The sequence below is a fragment of the Ailuropoda melanoleuca genome, chromosome X, assembly GCF_002007445.2.
Source record: "Ailuropoda melanoleuca isolate Jingjing chromosome X, ASM200744v2, whole genome shotgun sequence".
NCBI classification, from domain to species: domain Eukaryota; kingdom Metazoa; phylum Chordata; class Mammalia; order Carnivora; family Ursidae; genus Ailuropoda; species Ailuropoda melanoleuca.
Window position 1 is genome coordinate 92,855,875 of NC_048238.1, and position 16,246 is coordinate 92,872,120.

The 16,246-nt window shown below is 40.8% G+C and overlaps 1 protein-coding gene across 4 annotated transcripts in view; it reads right to left on the reverse strand.

Annotated features, from left to right (window-relative positions):
* Positions 1 to 13,640: 13,640 nt before the first annotated feature.
* The window catches only part of ZNF280C (zinc finger protein 280C), a 61,541-nt gene continuing 58,935 nt past the window's right edge, over positions 13,641 to 16,246 (reverse strand). For 2 of the 4 annotated variants that reach the window (XM_034649160.1, XM_034649161.1), the window contains 4 exons: positions 15,624 to 15,671; positions 15,204 to 15,322; positions 15,012 to 15,060; positions 13,641 to 14,887 (listed from right to left, as the gene is read on the reverse strand). In XM_034649160.1, the coding sequence (XP_034505051.1) occupies positions 14,872 to 14,887; positions 15,012 to 15,060; positions 15,204 to 15,322; positions 15,624 to 15,671 (232 nt within the window). In that variant the 3' untranslated portion in view covers positions 13,641 to 14,871. Of the gene's footprint in view, positions 14,888 to 15,007; positions 15,061 to 15,203; positions 15,323 to 15,623; positions 15,672 to 16,246 lie in introns of those variants that run through there. The other 2 variants (XM_034649162.1, XM_034649163.1) reach the window with 2 other exon arrangements.

The following is a 16,246-nucleotide window of genomic DNA, read 5'->3' on the forward strand; positions in this document are numbered from 1 at the left end:
AAGCTTCTCCACAGCCAAAGAAACAGTCAAAAGAACTAAGAGGCAGCCCACGGAATGGGAGAAGATATTTGCAAATGACACTACAGATAGAAGACTAGTATCCAAGATCTACAAAGAACTTCTCAAACTCAATACACGAGAAACAAATAATCAAATCAAAAAATGGGCAGAAGATATGAACAGACACTTTTCCAATGAAGACATACAAATGGCTAACAGACACGTGAAAAAATGTTCAAAATCATTGAAGACATACAAATGGCTAACAGACACGTGAAAAAATGTTCAAAATCATTAGCCATCAGGGAAATTCAAATCAAAACCATCTTGAGATACCACCTTACGCCAGTTAGAATGGCAAAAATTCACAAGGCAGGAAACAACAAATGTTGGAGAGGATATGGAAAAAGGGGATCCCTCTTACACTGTTGGTGGGAATGCAAGTTAGTACAGCCACTCTGGAAAACAGTGTGGAGGTCCCTTAAAAAGTTAAAAATTGAGCTACCCTAGGATCCAGCAATTGCACTCCTGGGTATTTACCCCAAAGATACAGACGTAGTGAAGAGAAGGGCCATATGCACCCCAATGTTCATAGCAGCATTGTCCGCAATAGCTAAATCGTGGAAGGAGCTGAGATGCCCTTCAACAGATGACCGGATTAAGAAGATGTGGTCCATATATGCAATGGAATATTACTCAGCCATCAGAAAGAACAATTACCCAACATTTGCAGCAACATGGACGGGACTGAAGGAGATTATGCTAAGTGAAATAAGTCAAGCAGAGAAAGACAATTATCATATGTTTTCACTCATTTATGGAACATAAGAAGTAGGAAGATCGGTAGGAAAAGGAAGGGAAGAATGAAGGGAGGGTAAACAGAAGGGGGAATGAACCATGAGAGACTATGGACTCTGGGAAACAAACTGAGGGCTTCATAGGGGAGGGGGTTGGGGGATTGGGATAGGCCGGTGATGGGTATTAAGGAGGGCACATATTGCATGGTGCACTGGGTGTCATACGCAAATAATGAATCATGGAACATTGCATCAAAAACTGGGGATGTACTGTATGGTGACTAATATAAGAAGATAAAAATTATTAAAAAAAAAAGAGATATCTTTGAAGAGAGAACGTTGAGCTGAGACCTGAATGAAGAAAAGCAACCAGGGATAATAAGGTCAGAAACAGAACCCCAAGCAGAGGAATCAGCAAATGCCAAGGCCCTGAGGCAGAAATGAGGTTGGTGCGTTTGAGGAACTGAAAAGAGGCTAGTGTGAGCAAGGGGGAAAATATGGGACGTGAGGTTGAGAAGTAGGTAGGGCCAGGTCTATTGGCTGGGGTTTTATTTACATGTAGTGGGAAGCCAGTGGAAAGTTTTAGCATCATCTAGACTCAGTAACCTTTGGAAAGACTCAGCAGACTAGCTGACCAGCAAGAAAGGGAAAAGCCTCTACTTTTTCTTAGCTCCTCTGAGAGGAATAGACACCTTTCCTGGGTAACTCCTGAGTGTGGGCCTCAGGGCTGTGATTTCCATGCTGGCTGGCTGCCACCTTAAAAACCAGACTCTGAACGTCCCCAAGACTATCATCTTTTGGTCCTGCCAAGGCTCTGGTAATTTTGCTGTGACTAGCAGGCACTCACCAATCCTACCTGCCTCTGTCCTCTGAGTCTCATCTTCGTGATCCTGTTCTTTCCTGCAGTAATGACACTGCTCTTCCTTAGGTACCTGGAAACAGCCAAGAAGTCTTGGAATCCTGAGACTCTCCGGGCTTCACCCAGTCTCCCAGCCCTAGAACTTTCTGCTGGCATCAGCAGGGTGGCACAGTGGCCCTCAGGCATCCATCTGATTGAGACAAATGATTTGGGAATGGGCTGTTCCCAGAATGCAACCAGAGGGAGGGGACTCAGGAGGCCAGAGAACCGTGACATCCTTGTTGTGAGGGTGGTGAGGAGCAGGGAGAATCAAATGAAGTAAGGTGCTTCCAGGCCTCTCATTCAGCCTATGTCTCTGGAATGATCCATGATGGCCAGGATGTCTCCTCTACAGCTCCTCTTTACTTTTTGGAGCTATACCCTTGAGTCTTCACCTGTGTAACAGAGACAGGACCCAGAGAAATAACTACCAACATTTGAATGCCTATTATATGCCAGGCCCTGTGCTAAAACACTACATTCCTTCACTAGCTCATTTAATGCTCCCTCAACCCTATGAGGTGCAGATAATTATTTTCATTTTACATATATGAATATAGATATGCTGACAGACTTAGTGACTTGTCAGATATAGTAAGTGGCAAAGTGAGATCTGTCTGAAGTCTAGGCTCTCTCTATGATATTATACTGTTTTTCTAGCTAGTTCCAAACTCCAGAACCCTTGCAGGAATTGCAGGTTCACTTCAGCCAGTCCCCCTGATCCATGGGAGTTTGGCAAGCAGGTCACTCAATATCCAGGAGGCCAGAATGGGAACATTCCTCCTTGAATGGGACCCCTGACCAGATCTCTGCAAGAAGCCCAAGTAGCTGACAGAATTGTCAGCTCTGAGCCAAAGGAGTCCCAAGATATCCCTGCCTTGGACAATAGCTGGGAACCATATAGACAGCTGGATTCTGCTGCTCAGCCTTTGGGGCTGTAGGATATTGTCACTGCCTCCCCCCCACTATCCCTCTCCCAGTATCTGTGCATTTGCCCAGGCCACCAGATTCAGTCTGATGACTTGTTTTGGCCAAGTTCAATGAGGCGGAGGACTATCTCAGCACGATCCTTTGGTCACAGAGCCCAAGACCAGATGCTGCTCTGAGCACCACCACCTAGAGCAGTGCCCGGGAGGGATACCCGGCCCAGAATAGCTGGAGAAGCCCACCCCCCAAGTGAAACTGGCTCCAGCCCATCCTGAGTGTGGGGTGGGGATGGAGGGTGTGGAGATGTGCTGAGAGCTCCCTGGGTAGCAAAGCTCAGCTTCTCTAGCAACTTCAAGTGGCAGATGCAGAAAGAGGTCCATGATTATCATCTTGTAACACCTGAGGGGACAGAATCACTGCCTTAACTTACAGACTCTCCTCCACTCACCATCCCTCATCCCCCCACTGGGAGAGGCCTTGCTCCCTCTGGAAGGGCTGGCCTAGGTTCCACTGGTTTCAAATCTTGTTCTGACTCCAAGTTCCCTTAAACATCCATGACCCTAACAACTGGCACTGGGGCAGCAGGACCGAGATAGGGGTCCCAGAAATTCCCTTAGATTAGCGGCTCCCAAATGCTGGCTCATAGCCAACCGTATGAACTCACTTGGCAACTTGTTAAAGTACAGATTCCTGGGATACAAGCCCCAGATACTCTGGTCTACTAGATCTGGGGGCAGGGCTCAGGAATTCGTATTTTTAAAATGTCCATAGTTGGTTCTCATGTGCCTCCAGGTCTCTTCTCTCTGGTTTGTGCTCTCTCTCTCTGGGTAACTGGGTGTCCCCAGGCTTCCTGATGAAATCTCAAAGCAGAAACTACCTTTCCCAATCCAGAGCTTCAAAACTAGTGATCTGGGCAACCACCTAACCCAGACGCTCTGAGGACCACTCCATGCAAGACTCAAATTGATAATTCAGTGGAGATTGTGTGTCTGCTGTGTGCCCTCTGCTGGTTAAAATTCGTGAAGGTTGGAAAGTGTTTACCAGTAGGAGTTTTTCTGACTGATACTGACCATTTCCTGGGTTGGAAACCCATACAGAAGGAGGTCCCAGTCTGGGCACTTAGACACCTGAAACTAGAAGAGCTACTAATTTTTTAAAAATAGCTTTATTGAGGTATACTTGATATATTAAAAAACTGAACTTACTGAATTTATACAATTGATGAGTTAGGGCATAGGCATGTACCCATAAAATCATTACCACAATCAAGGTTATAAACCCATCCATCACCTCCAAAAGTTTCTTTGTGCCCCTCCTTTTTTGGTGTGTGGTAAAAACACCTAAAATTTGTTAAGAGGGGAGATCTCATGTTAAGGGGTATCCTACGAAGTAAGCTACCTCTACCAAATCACTAGGGCTCACCTCTCCTAAGGAAAATCCGCAGACCCTGGTAGGAACTACTAAATGGCAACAAGGAAGGGGAAGAGACATTGCGAAGCACCTCACCTGCCCAGGGAGCTAGGTTTTGAAGCTGGGTGGGCAAAGAAGCCTGAAAGTCTTAGGAGATACCATTGAGGGCACAAGAGTAGACCTCTATGCCAGCTGAAATAGACTGAGAAACGGACCTCAAGACCTAAGCTGGCTCTGTAGTTGGTACTTAATCCCTTCCCTAGCGATAAAGTAAGTACCGTGACCCTTCGCATTTAATCTTAAAGTACTGGAGGAAGCGTCGGGTAAAAGCATGGATAAGAAATCTGGCCTACCTGATCCTTACCCACCAATCCCAGGTGGAGATCCCAATGCTTTGGATAAAGAGGATGTAGCCCCGGTACTGTGGTTTTGCCTATCCTTCCAAGGAGATCATTAGATGGGAAGAATATCAGACCTAGCCTAGTTTCCAACCTCTATTCCTCCAACTGAAATAATAACAATTATTAATGGCAGCTAATGTTTTTTTAAAAAGATTTTATTTATTTATTTGAGAGAGAGAAAGTGTGTGTGAGAGAGAGAGAGATCATGAGCAGAGGGGCAGGGCAGAGGGAGAAGCAGACTCCCCACTGAGCAGGGAGCCCAATGTGGGACTCATCCCAGGACCCTGGAATAATGACCTGAGCCAAAGGCAGACGCTTAACCGACTGAGCCACCCAGGCGCCCAACATTGTTTACTATGCACCAAGTATTCGGTTATGTGCTTAACATGGACTATCATGTGTAATCCTCACCATAACCTGTGAGGCACGGAATGATTAAAGTAGCTGCCCAGGGTCACAACGCTGCCCGGTGTTAGAGCAGGGTATGACCAAGATCTAACTGCAGAGCTAGTCACAATGCTAACTTCTCTTATTCTTCTCTACTTCTCTTAAGCCCAAGAGGAGGATGTGTTCCTGGGCCTGGGACTAAGGGCTCTACTCCTGCTGCATTTAGGACTAAGTAGTCGATGAGTTGGGAGTTGATGTTAGATGCCAGGTCTTGAACTGGTTTAATCACTATTAGCTCAGGTATAGGCCCAGAACTTGGGGGCAGGGCCTGAGTAGGCAACCAAGGATCAAACTGTCCTCCTAGGATGGGAGGGCAGGATAGGGAGATGGAAAGTCTAGGAATGGGCTGGCTCTAACAATTGGAACTGTTTTCATTCAAAAGAGGTATTTTAGAAGAGCTTCTTGCGCCATTTGAGATGGGAAGAAATGACCTTTAAGATCCTTTCCAGTGTTCCTTTCCTATGAACAACAAACAGTGGGACCATGCGTTAGCTTTTTAAAAATGTTCATATGTATTTTAAGCCACCTATGAAGATAATGCAGTTTTAGGCCTCTGAATAAGGATTGCTTATTTGTCTACAGACCAGAAGTCAGCTTTGAAATTGTGCATATCTTTCATTAATGAAAATGCTCAGATTTGACTAAAGCTAGGGCAGGGAGGATAATGTTTCTGTAATGTGAACAAGTCAGTACTTCCTGATACTATTTTCAGAATGCAAGTGAACTCAGTTTGCTCATCTGTAAAATGGGATTAAAAACCATCTTTACAGGATTTTTTTGAAAATTTAACTAATATATATGAAAAGTAGTTTATGGAAAAAGTTTATATATTATACTTATTCAATTCCTCTGACATAAAGAACACCAGGAAGAAATGAAAATGAAAGATCATTCAGGTTTTTCCTAATAATTCAGTTCTGAAAAAGAAGCTGCATTGAATATATTCTTTTAAATTATTCAGAACTGTGGTAATTTGACCACAAAGCCACTTGAAAGTCACCAAAAGAACTAAATAAACTTTTAAAATCACTTCACATTGTGGTCTTTAGGACATTTGATTTAATCAATAAGACAACTGGTTGAATAGCCTAGTTATCTGAAGTTGAGATATTTACTGATTCACTCAAGAATTCTTACGCTCCAGGGGTGCCTGGGTGGCTCGTTGGCTGGGCATCTGACTCTTGGTTTCAGCTCAGGTCATGAACTTGGGGTTGTGGGATCGAGCAGGCATCGGGCTCCGTGCTCAGCAGGGAGTCTGCTTGTGATTCTCCCTCTCCTTCTGCCCTCCATTCATTTGCTGCGTGCACGTGCACTCTCTCTCTTTCTCTCAAATAAATAAATCTTGAAAAAGAATTCTTATGCTCTTAGGCTCTGAAGATTTGCTAGAATTACCCCATTGTATTCTTAAAATTTTATCAAGCAAAGAAACTTGTACAACTTAAAATGTTCCTTCTATGTTACAATTAATTTAGTCTGGTAGATATACTGGAGAAGATGGAAAGCAGGAAGGAGATAAGGGGCAAACAGAGCAATTCCAAGACTGAGTAACAATATCCTTAACCTCCGAAAAAGGGGAACTTCTTAATCATTTCAGAGTCCTACAAAAAGGCCACTTTACTGTTGATATTTACAATTATACTTTCCCACAAAATTAATAACATTGGATAAGTAGCTGAGATGCCTGGAAACGAATTGCTGGTAATAATTACTAAAAAGCCTCCCGTAAAGAAAGGATTCCCTAAGCACGAAAGACATGCTTTCCTCCAAAGCAGATCTGGAGGAAATGAACAAATTTTCTATACTAGTTGTCAACGCCGTGTCGTTCCATAGCCTTTAGACAGAACCGCATTCACTTCCAACGTTGCAAAATTATACCCCATGTAACTGAAGCACTGTGATAAAACATCACGCAGCAGTTCGGAGGAATGTATTGCGAGACCTGGGAACTAGAACACAAAGTTCCAGATAACCACAGTGCTGATGGATTGCCACTAAAACCGTCAAGGAGAAGAGTCCACTGACGAGTGGCTTCCAGAGTCTCCTCTCAGCAGTGGTAATAGTAACAGCAACGAAAGCAGTTAACAGCAGGAGCGGCCGCAGAAGAGCACTAACACGAGTGGTAGGATTGAGAGCAGCGGCATTTATCCAATGCCTACTTTTTGTCAAGCCAGTGCCAAATCTTACACACGCGCACACACACACACACACACACTCTACGTTATAGCAAACTTGTGAGGAAGTTGCCATTACATACCTTTCACTGATGAAAAAGCCAAGGCTTGAGGTAGTTTATTTGAGGCTACACAGCTGGTTAGAGATACAAAACCAGGATTTAAACCTAGGACTGTCTTATTTCAAGGTTTAACTCTATGTACACCAGCATACATCACAGTGGTCTGAATAAATGGGTATTTTTCAGTGCGAAGGATTACAAACAATAGAAGAGATACACCTTAGCCTCCCCGAGTTTGTTGAGAACAGCAAGCTTTTCCGGGGGGTCGAATAACAAAGTGACAGGAGTGAGGCTGAAGAGGGATCTCAAAATCAGAGAAGTGAGGTGTGTGAGTTTGAGTGTGAGGCGAACCATGGTGTGGTCAAGGGAAAGGCAGTATAATTTAGGGAAAATACCTTAATACTATTTTAAAAGGCAGTTATGACTCAGATGAACCTAGGAGCATTCACAGATGTCCCATAAAAACAGAAGTCTGGTGAGCTTGAGACACGAAAAATCTAATGGTGTGCCGACCTTTAGTACTCTGTGCTTCACCAATGACTCTCAAGAAAGACACAATGGGTTAAGGAAAAGAAAATCACCAGAAATGACTGTAGGAAGGTCATAATGAAAAATAGGGTGGGGGCGCCTGGGTGGCTCAGTTGGTTAAACATCAGACTCTTGATTTCGGTTGGGTTTGTGGTCTCAGTGTTGTGAGATTGAGCCCTGCCTCCAGCTCCGTGCTCAGCAGGGAGTATGCTTGGGATCCCCTGTCCCTCTCCTTTTGCCCTCCCCCGCCCCTTGCATGCATTCTCTATAAATTAAATAAATGAATTAATGGATACACAAATAAAAGAAAAATAGGGTGAAGATTAGGGCCATTCTATCTGAATAAAATGAAAACAAAAATAAATCAGGAAGGGTTAAACTTTAACAATAATAGTAACAATGGTGACTTACATTCCTGTGTGCCACTCACTGTTCTAAGTGCTATACACACGTATGAAGTCACTTAATTCCCTCAGCCCTAGGAGTAGGTGCTGTTGTTTGCATTTTACAAATGAGGAAACTGAGGCACAGAGCTCAAAGTCACACACATTTAGTCATTGATAGGGTAGGAACTCCATCCCACCTAGGCAGTCTGCTGCAGGGTCTGGACTCTTAGCCCCTCCATCACATTGCCCCTTGAAGGTACAGGGAGGGTTTACTCTGGAGTCGGGTACTGAAGCTCATAATCTTAGTATCAAGGAAGATCTCTTGAAGCTGTGTAAGCAGGAAGTAAACTTTACAGAGTAAGAAACTCCTTAATAGATAATAATAGGCTGAAAATAGCAATGGTTTCAAGAAAAGTAGGCAAGTGGGTAGATTGATAAGCTAAGCATAAGTTATAGAGAGAAGCTAGACATTATTACAATCAGAGTCTGAAGCTTCTGGAGTTTGAAATAATATAAAATGTCAATGCCCTCCAACACAAATTACTGGTCTGTTCCAGTTATGTATTTCTTAGATTTTACAAACATCATAATGAGCATATGATTTTTTCCTGATATAGGAAAAAATCTAGACTACTTAGAAAAAATTCTAAGACTATGAAAATGGATATTGCTAGCCTCCAGCTACATAATGCCACTTTACAAATGATTCATGAACATGAATGAAATGTCTAGAAGTTCATCTTAGGCAACGCCCTCATTCAACTATTTTTTATTTTTCAATTCAGAAAATCTGACAATCAATCTGGGTCAGCATTCTCCACACTGTATCTTACGGAGATGAATGTTTAGAAGTTAAGTGGGGGGGGGGGAATTCCAGGGCCCAGTAAGTGCTCACTAAATTCTCCTGGAGAACCACAGACCACATGTAGCATGAACAATCCCATAATAAAGATCTATGCAACTGTAACCCAGTATTTCCTACATTATTTGACCATGGCACCTTAATGTTGCAGACCATTTATAAATTATGGACATTCATTCCAGATCTAGATGATTTCCTTTGGACAAGTAAAGAGTGTTACTTTTACAAGAGTCCAGGAGGGGAGTTAACCATGCCTAGGAGTGATCGGGGTATTTTGTTCTCTCAATGTTGAAAGAGTCCCTGTTTCTGTTATTAGGGATGGTGGTATGTGGCATTCTGAATTCATTTTCTCCTAAGAACAATTTATACCAGCCACTCCTTAGTCTCTTCCCTTATTCCTTCTCATCTCTCAAACCTTTTATTGTTAGCATCCCCTGGAGCTCCGTCTGTGGACCTTGGCCTTTCTCTCGCCCTGTTCTATTCCTTGGTGATCTCATAGTCTTTTGACTCTTTAATAAATTTAAAGGTTACTGACAGCCTGGGCCTCTCCTCTCAACTCCAAACTCACACAACAGGATGTCCACGACATCCCCACTAGGATATCTGTTAGGCACCTCAAATGCAAACATGTCCCAAATCAAAGTCCTCATCTTCCCTCCCAAATCTACTCATCCTTTAGTCTTCTCCATTTCAGTTAATAACATCACCTTTCCAGTTGCTTAAGCTAATGACTGTGCTGTCCTCCACAACACTTCTTCTCTCATACTTCATATCCAAATCCATAGCAAATTCTGTTGACTCAACCTTCAAGATATGCCCTCAGTTGAGCCGCTTATCACCGACACGCTCATCATCCTAATTAAACCTCTATTATCTCCCAGTTGGATTATTACAACAGCTTTGTAGCTGATGTCCCTAATTCTGCCCTTGGTCCCCTGCAGCTTATTCTCAAGACAGCAGTTAGGGTGATCCTGTTAAGACTATAATAAAGAATTTTTGTGGGGGTGCCTGGTGGCTCAGTCAGTTGAGCGTCTGACTCTTGCTCTCAGCTCAGGTCTTGATCTCAGGGTCATGAGTTTAAGCCCCACACTGGGGTCCACGCTGGGCATGGAGCCTACTAAAAAAAAAAAAGATTTTTTTGTTTTTCATTGAGGTAGAAAAGACTTCTCCATTCAGAATCCACTAACGGCTTCCCATCTCTGAATGAAAGCCAAATCCTTACAATTGCCTAGGAGGCCCCATACTACATGGTCCACATCACCTCGTAGGCCCCATCTCCTACTACACGCTCCCCTCTAGCCCCACTCCACCGTAGCCCCATCAGTCTTGTTGCCGTTCCTTGAGCTAGGCATGATCCTACTTCAGGACTTGTTCTTTCCACCTTTTGTCGTTATGTTAGCTGATTTTTATTAGGTTAGGTTAAAAAGGTTTCCTTCATATTTCTAATTTGCTAAGCTTAAGTTTTTTTTTTTATAGAGGTGAGATTCACATACCTTAAAATCAAAATTTAAAAAGTCAACCATCTTAAAGTGAACAATTCAGTGGCATTTAGTACATTCACAATGTTGTATAACCATCTTTATTTAGTTCCTAAACATTTTCATCATACCCCAAGGTCAACCCTGTACCCATTAAGTAGTCACTCCCCATTCCCCACTGCCCTCTCAGCCCCTGGCAACACCAAACTGCTCTCCATCTCTATGGACTTATCTATTCTGGATATTACACATAAATGAAATTATACAATATGTGATCTATTATGACTGGATTTTTCACCTAGCATGTTTTTGATGTCCATCTACCTTGTAGCATGTATCAGTACTTCATTCCTTTCTACTGCTAAATATCACTCCACTGTATGAATATACTACAATTTATTTATTCCTCCATCTGTTGGTGACACTTGGGCTCTTTCCGTCTTTCAGCCATTGTGAATAGTGCTGCTATGAACATGCGTGTATGAGTATCTGAGTCCCTGCTTTAGATTCTTTTGCATATATACCTGGGAGCAGAACTGCTGGGTCATATGGTAATTCTATGTTTTAACTTCTTGAGGAGCTGCTAAGCTGTTTTCCACAGTTGCTGAACCATTTTACATTTCCCCCAGCCATGTGTGAGGGTTCCAATTTTCCCTTCAGGACTTTTGCATTTGCTATTCTCCCTCTGGAATGCTCTTCTAATAGATAAGCCTACTGGCCTACTTCCTCACTTCCTCAGGTCTTTACTCAATGTCCTCTTCTCACAGAGGCCTATCCTGACCACCAAATTTAAAATGGCAACCTCCCAACCCCAGCCCATACTTACCATCCTCCTTGCCCACTTTATTTTTCTCCATAGCACTGATCATCATCTAATATACTATTTAATTTCCTTATTTTTTATCGTCTTGTCTTCCACCACTGAAATGTAAGCTCCACTGGGGAAGAGATTTCAGTCTGCTTTTTTCCAGCACCTAGAATAGTGTTAGGCACATAGTAAGTGCTCAATAAGTGTTGGCTGAACAAGTAAGTGAGGACTGAAGAGATGTTTTGGCAAAGTGTGACAAAAAAGAGCAAGAAACTGTCTCTGTAGTTCGGAGGCTATTTTTCCAAGAATGGTGATGGATTGAAACTGAACCAATCACACCTCTTATTCACCTGTAACCTTTTAAAAAGCACACAGGCAAGAGATGGCTATTTCTTTTTTTTTCTAAAGATTTTATTTATTTATTTGACACAGAGAGAGACAGCCAGCGAGAGAGGGAACACAAGCAGGGGGAGTGGGAGAGGAAGAAGCAAGCTCCTAGTGGAGGAGCCTGATGTGGGGCTCGATCCCAGAACACTGGGATCACGCCCTGAGCCAAAGGCAGATGCTTAACGACTGCGCCACCCAGGCGCCCCAAGAGATGGCTATTTCTGAAACAAATGAAAGAACTATTTAGAAAAGCCTGAGGGTAATGGGATCAAAATGTCAAGCTAAAACTCATTTGCACCAATTAAAACTCAACTAACTGCCTATAATAATCAAGCTTAGTGTTTACTGTTTGAAATGTTTTATTTAAAAAAAGTAAAAAAAAAATGGTGCTACAGGACACAGAACCTTAAGAATATTATACTTTCAGAAAATGAACCTAAGACATACTGTCAGAAATAGAATCCTATGGAAGAACAAAAAGATGTACCCCTACCTAAAATATTGCTATAGCAACAATGTAGTTTATCATATTCTCAGACTATAACAGAGCCAGGGAAAATATCTGCATATAAAAAGAGAATCTATGTTGAAACCACAAAGAATTTATAACTGGACAAAAGTTTAAAACTTGATGTAATTAGTGCCGAATTTTTCACTTGAGAATGGTTAAGATGGCAAAATTTAGGTTATATGTTTTCATTATAATTTTTGAAAAGTAAAAAAAAATGGATAGAAAGATAGTGGATGAAGAAACATTCTGGGGACAGATATGGAAACAAAGACTCGAACGTTGCCAAGTCTACTATTAAGAAACAAGTAAAAGTAGAAACACTAATAAGAAACAACACTTTAGGAGATTTTGGAAAATCATTTACAGCAGAAATCAGTCTGGAAAACTAAAACTAATGGATTTAACTTTTTTGACTATGAATTACAAGAAGTAGACTGTGTAACAGATGGCCACTGAAACTGGCTTTCAATATGTTTCTGCTATAGGCTGAACGTTTGAATTCATATGTTGCAACCTAATCCCCAATGTGATGGTATTAGGAGGTGTGGCCTTTGGAAGATGACTGCATCAAGAGGGTGGAGCCCTCATGTGTGGGATTAGTACCCTCATAAATTAGACCCTAGAGAACTCTCTCACCCCTTCTGCCAGGAGAATACAGCAATATCCTTCTACGAACCTGGAAGTGGGTCCTCACTAGACACTGAATCTGCCAGTGCCTTGATCATGGACTTCCCAGCCTCCAGAACTGTGAGAAATAAATTTCTGTTGTTCATATGATACCTAGTCTGTGATACTCTGTTACAGCAGCCCAAAGGGACCAAGACCGTTTCAAAGTACAATTATAAGTATAAAGCAAAAGAAGTTCTGTTGTTAAGATGGAAAAAACCACTCATGATTGAGTCAAACAACTTTGGAGCCTGACCACCTTAATGGTTAAGGATCACAAAGGGACTTTGCCAGCCTCTAAAGTCCAAGAAATTAACAAAATATACATAGTGAGCTTTTAACTGTGCTGGAGGAAAAACTGCAAGATGCATTCAGTAAAGCTCTCAGTGTGTAGGCCAAGTAATCAGGCTTCCATGTAAGAAGCAAAGCAATGCTCCTACTTACATGATAAAATCTACAGCTTTTACATGAATAACTCCTGAGGCACTTTGCCAATACAAATTTTATTAAAAAAATAAGTAATAACATCAAACTGTTCAGCAAATCTATATTCAATGTAACCAAAATAAACAAACACCAAAATAAAAAAAATATACATCTATATATATATGGGCAAGAAACAAGTGCATTTTTTGGTCCCAATATTTTCTGAATATATTATCTTTATCCAAAGGAATTACATTAATGGCTAAGAAGATATTATGTATTAGATGTACAGAAACATAACTTTAAAATTTGTTTTAAGGTCTGTAGGAAGTGTTTTTTGCCAATTCTTTATGTCTTTGAACTGATAATCACTAAGATAATGATAGTCCCAAGACAGAGGATGTAATAATGTCTAATGGTCGGAATAATTACCAAATCTAGAAGGTATCAATAGGTAGCTACATGAAATTTATAGAGAATTCTAAAAAATTTCTTGAGGTTCTTAACAAAACAAAACACAAAACAAAAGTTTTAGAGAGAAGAGATAAAAGTGGACATAACAAAACACACACTAATAAATTTGGTGAAGGACAATATAAAACCAAGATAAAATTAAACTTAAAAATTTTTGAATATTAGTATTGCTGAAAACTCCTAGGGTTAATAATACTGGATAAAACTTCAAATGACAGTACAAATAACTATAACTTTGGAACTGTAGTTTTAGAAACTTTTTTTCCAAGAACATGAAAGTAATCTTGGTTCCCTACACAACCAGTTTTTATATTCCTTGGACTGCATGCATACTAGACAAAGATTAAAGGGCAGCAGCCAAAATGATTAAACTTCAACTTAGATGTTGAAGAATTGATTTGATGGGTCTTTCTTGGTTAGAATGAACCCATAAGCATAAGATCAAAAACCAAAGCCCCCAGTGGGAAGTTGTGCTCAATTTGGTGGGCCTTGAGGTCCATCTCTGGCCAAATTAGCATCAGCCTTATGGGAGGCCAGTCATGAAGGAAGGGACTCTCCCCAAGGTCTGATTTCTTAAGGCCACAATCTAGAGGAGGTCTCACAGTCAAATAATTCACATTCCTTGGAAAGAGAGAACAGGCATCAGTTGTGTCCAGCGAAGGGGGACACTGACCAGGAGTATCCTGGACATTTTTTGAAATTTCTGTGTTGCTTCTGCATCTGAAAAATATGAAAAATAGAACAATGACAGGCAAGGAAAGAGGAAAAAGACAGCTATCTGACCTAAAATTGTAAGACTTATAAGAAATTAACTAAGAAACCAGACAAAACAGACAAAGAAAATGAAGAGCCATATCATTTGGAATGCAATATTCTGAAGGCAAGTACAGCAGAGAAAAACACAAATTATTTTAAGCAAAGCAAAAAAAAGACCATAGCAACAAAAGTTATTTTTGGAGAGAGCCAACTGGAGAAAAAAGCATATGTTAAGATATGTTAACCTGACACAAAGATAAGGTGGAATAAGAATCTAGTGCCATCTGAAAGCTGAAAAGAGCTGAATCAGAGCTAGTGTCATGAACTTGGCTGTTTAACCGCCTTCGTGTGAGAAAACACTTCAGAAGTTTGAACTTAGGAAACTGCCTTTGTGTAAGAAAACACTTCAGAACTTTGAACTTAGGAAATTCCAACTTGTCTTGCACCAGGTTGCACGAGCTCCATAGAGCAGGAATCTATTTCAACAAGCGGCTTTAAAAACAAAAACAAAAACAAAATACTTTAATATTTTTCATTTCTATTAATGATACATTTAAAAATGCAACAGTGCTAAAATCCATAAAAGAAAAATGCACTAAATGAAAATTAAACTTACTCAGAAGTGGGTTCAGAAGTGGGTTCAGAAGTTGAGGTACTTTTGGGAACTGAAATTAAAAGAAGAGTTTTACATTTAAAATAGTATAGATAATGAGTGAGACTATTAATACAGAAGAGCCCATACCGTGGCTGATCAAAAATACAGGAATAAATATCAGAAATTCAAAGTAACACAATCATATATACATACCATTCTCTATTATAACTTGGCAAGTATGAGTTTTGCGTTGACACAAGTGTTTAGCCATACGGTCTAAACCAGAAGAATCAGTTAGGAAGTCACATTTAAGGCACACTAGAGTAATGCCCCTATGAAGAAAAAAAGAAAGCAAAGGTTTTTAATCTTTTTAATCTTTTATGAAAAAGTCCATATAGCAAGTTTAATAATTATTTTTCCATTAACAACTCTTGATTTGCTTTTTATGTGTCATGACCATCAATTTCCAATTTTGTTATAAAAGCCTGATTTATCTGACATGGTACTCTAGAAAATGACAGAGCCATGTTTAAGTTATGCTAACATTCAGTGCTTTGTAAACTGTTCCCTCTCATATTGGTTGCTAAAAGACAGGGGTTAAGAGACTTAAAACCCAGTCGTGGCTCCACTAACCATTTGTAGAGCATGTGCAAGTCACATTCTTTCTGTGTCTCTGCCCATCTGGAAAGCAAGGACATAATTTTCATTCAATATACATTTCTTTTTTTAAAAAAGATTTTATTTATTTATTTGACAGAGAGCGAGAGCAAGGGAGAGAACAGCAGAGGGAGAGAGAAAAGCAGGCTCTCTGCTGAACAGGGAGCCCAATGCAGGACTCGATTCCAGGACCCTGGGATCATGACCTGAACCGAAGGCAGACGCTTAACCGACTGAGCCACCCAGGCACCCCTCAATATACATTTCTGAGGACCTTCCTTACACACTCCATACTACTAGGTGTTGTGGATACAAGAGTGAACAAAAAAGAGGGTAAACTCTGTGGAGCCTATAATCTAGTGTCTTATTTTAGTGGTGATAAAATTAGAAAAGAAATGGGAAGGTTTTAAAAATAAATCATGTAATTTAATTATTGTTATTATCTGTCAGTTAATGAGCATAAACATACTTTTACAGTTCATTGGATACTTTAGACTTAAGTACTTCACTTGTATAGGAATAAAAACCAGTAGCATACCTTAGACTAACTTCTCTCTCCTGTGGCTTTAGTCTTTTTTTAAAAAAGATTTATTTATTTT